This window comes from Bactrocera tryoni, unplaced genomic scaffold (genome assembly GCF_016617805.1).
Source record: "Bactrocera tryoni isolate S06 unplaced genomic scaffold, CSIRO_BtryS06_freeze2 contig_3374, whole genome shotgun sequence".
Lineage (NCBI taxonomy): Eukaryota > Metazoa > Arthropoda > Insecta > Diptera > Tephritidae > Bactrocera > Bactrocera tryoni.
In genome coordinates this window covers 1,259-3,600 of record NW_024392299.1, presented here as the reverse complement: position 1 = coordinate 3,600, position 2,342 = coordinate 1,259, and the positions used below count along the sequence as shown (strand labels likewise).

Sequence of the window (2,342 nt, the reverse complement as noted above, 5' to 3'; positions counted from 1 at the left end):
AGCATGGTACTTTGAAGAGATGATGTTCATCATACCAAATGGCCATAGCGGCAACTGATAGTACAGAGGTAAGTACAGTACTGATAATTTTTTTTTACATTTTTTTATTTGATTTTGAATTTTACATACATATATGAGTGGTATTTTAAATTACTACTGTAGACTGTAATTATTTTGCCATGAAACTGAACCAGCGGGCGAGTTGAAATATTTTGTGAAATCATCTCTGATATTGTTCGTATCAACAGTAGAGTTACCTCTGATTGATCTTTGAAGTTGCAAAGTAATTTGTTGCCAAGAACCATCTTCGAAAGTGCCATTGTTTGTATTCTCATAGTTCACATCACCTCTTCGTATATAAAACGCCTGGTTCCTGTTTGACAAGTAATTGTGTAAATGACAACAACACATTACTATTTTACGACACTTCTCAGAATGAAATTTAATTGGTTTTTGGAAAATCTTTTTGTCAAAATTCCAAAGGCATTTTCGACAATTCGTCGAGCTCGAGATAATCTATAGTTAAAAATGCGTTTCTCGTTGGTTAATTGAGCACGGTTATATGGCTTCATGAAATTTGGATGTAGCTGAAAAGCTGCATCTCCAATCAACACATATGGGTACTTTTTTCTTCTCGGATGTGGAAAGTTTAGTTGATTCTCTGAAAGCTTTCTCCAGAATACAGTGTTCTTCATAACTCCACCATCTGATACTCGTCCATTGGCACCAACGTAAATCATCATGAATTGATAATTTGCATTGATAATGGCCATGAGTACAATACTGAAAGTGCCTTTGTAATTGTAATAGTATGATCCAGAGTTGGCTGGCTTTTCTATCAGTATATGCTTTCCGTCTACACTGCCAATGCAGTTGGGGTAATTCTACTGTTCTTCAAAATCATTAGCAATTTCTTTCCAACCGTCTGCAGTTCTGGGCACCTTTTTTCTATTTAATCTGTTTTTTTTTTCCAGACTGAAAGTGAAGAATGTAGAGTATCGGAATCAGAAAAATTCCCGACTTGCTCTTCAACGCCGCAACGTAAAAGGTCAAAAAAAAGTTTGGAGAATAGAACTGAAGAGCTGGTGGGCTTGGCTTCAGAATATTTTAAAAAGCCCGAAACTGAAGCGGACATAATTGCCAAAGGATGGGCTTTGAAATTGAACAGATTAGCAGCAGATCAGAAGAGATTTGCAGAAAAAATTATTAATGACACTCTGTTTGAAGCTGAGAATGAAAGTTTGACTAAACTGGAGTGCATTTTCTTACTTCCAATAATTCATTTGTTCAAGCAAATCGTCAGGCACATTATTCATATGCTGTGTTGCAACCAACGCCGTTATCTTCAAACAGCACATCACCGAGTCCAACATATGGCCATGAAACACAAGTAAACATGTCGGCAGTGCCTTACCAAATTGAGCGCATCATCCCACCAGAAGAAGACGTCCCCAATACTGAACTTCAAACAGAAGCAGCTACAGTAGGCGAATATTTGCAACACTTTTCATCATTTTAAGCAATTTTTTTTTTAAATTATTTTTTTAAGTACTGAATTATTGAGTTGATTTTACTGAATTATTGAATTTATTGTATTGAATTGTTATATTTATGAAAAAAAATGGTTGATTTGAATTGTTAAAAGAATTTGTTTATCTTTAAAACTTCCTACCTGTATATTTCCCTTTAAGGCTTCAATGATAGATTCGCATGTTTCCAGGATAATGTTCGACAACGTACAAGGAGCAATAACACATGTAAACTTTAAATCTTCTAAATCCATTCCAGACGCTAAATATCTTAATGTAATTGAAAGCCTTTGATATGGCGGAATGGCCTTGCGCATTACAGTATCTTGTTTTTGAATTTTAGGTCTTATCAGCTACAATAAGTGATTAAAAACTGAATCATCCATTTGCAGGAAATTTTTTAAAATCTTCAGGTTCTGTGTCACGAAGATGGCGCAGTAAATGCTCATGTGTAAAATGATTTCTCAGCATGTACCACCCCTTTGACCAGCGCTTTCGTCTTTTCTTTTTCAGAGTTTCATTTCACACACAGCCAAAGTAATGGTGAGAAAAGCTAAATCTTTATTGGACACCATTGTTTTGTTTTGGAAAAACAATCACAAAATATTTTCAAACTCTTGTAAAATTTATAAACTTGCGCGAAAAAAGGCAACCTGCCCATGTAATAATTTACATTACGCTCTCATAAGATTGGCCGTATTAGCTGATTCGGGCTGCGGTTTTGCGTTGTTCGCTATTTCTACTATAAAACATAACACGGTAACGCACTAAAGAAAATTTGAGGCATTTGGACGTTATATTAGTTTAATATCA

The 2,342-nt window shown here is 35.1% G+C and overlaps 1 protein-coding gene across 2 annotated transcripts; it reads left to right on the top strand.

Annotated features, from left to right (window-relative positions):
* Positions 1–12: 12 nt before the first annotated feature.
* Positions 13–1,548, top strand: LOC120779305. 2 transcript variants are annotated; one of them, XM_040111516.1, is made up of 2 exons: positions 13–68; positions 975–1,548. In XM_040111516.1, the coding sequence occupies exons 1-2, from the start codon at positions 39–41 to the stop codon at positions 1,392–1,394; spliced, it is 450 nt and encodes a 149-aa protein (XP_039967450.1). In that variant the 5' UTR covers positions 13–38; the 3' UTR covers positions 1,395–1,548. The 2 variants fall into 2 exon arrangements, with proteins under 2 accessions (XP_039967450.1, XP_039967449.1); XM_040111515.1 differs by lacking the exon at positions 13–68 and adding an exon at positions 288–878.
* Positions 1,549–2,342: the final 794 nt, after the last annotated feature.

Bases quoted from the DNA above. Each gene is read 5' to 3' on its own strand.
- LOC120779305 (XM_040111515.1), top strand. From the start codon at position 846: ATGCTTTCCGTCTACACTGCCAATGCAGTTGGG. The intron at 879-974 runs GTAATTCTACTG...TTTTTTTTCCAG, and splicing joins ACACTGCCAATGCAGTTGGG to ACTGAAAGTGAAGAATGTAG.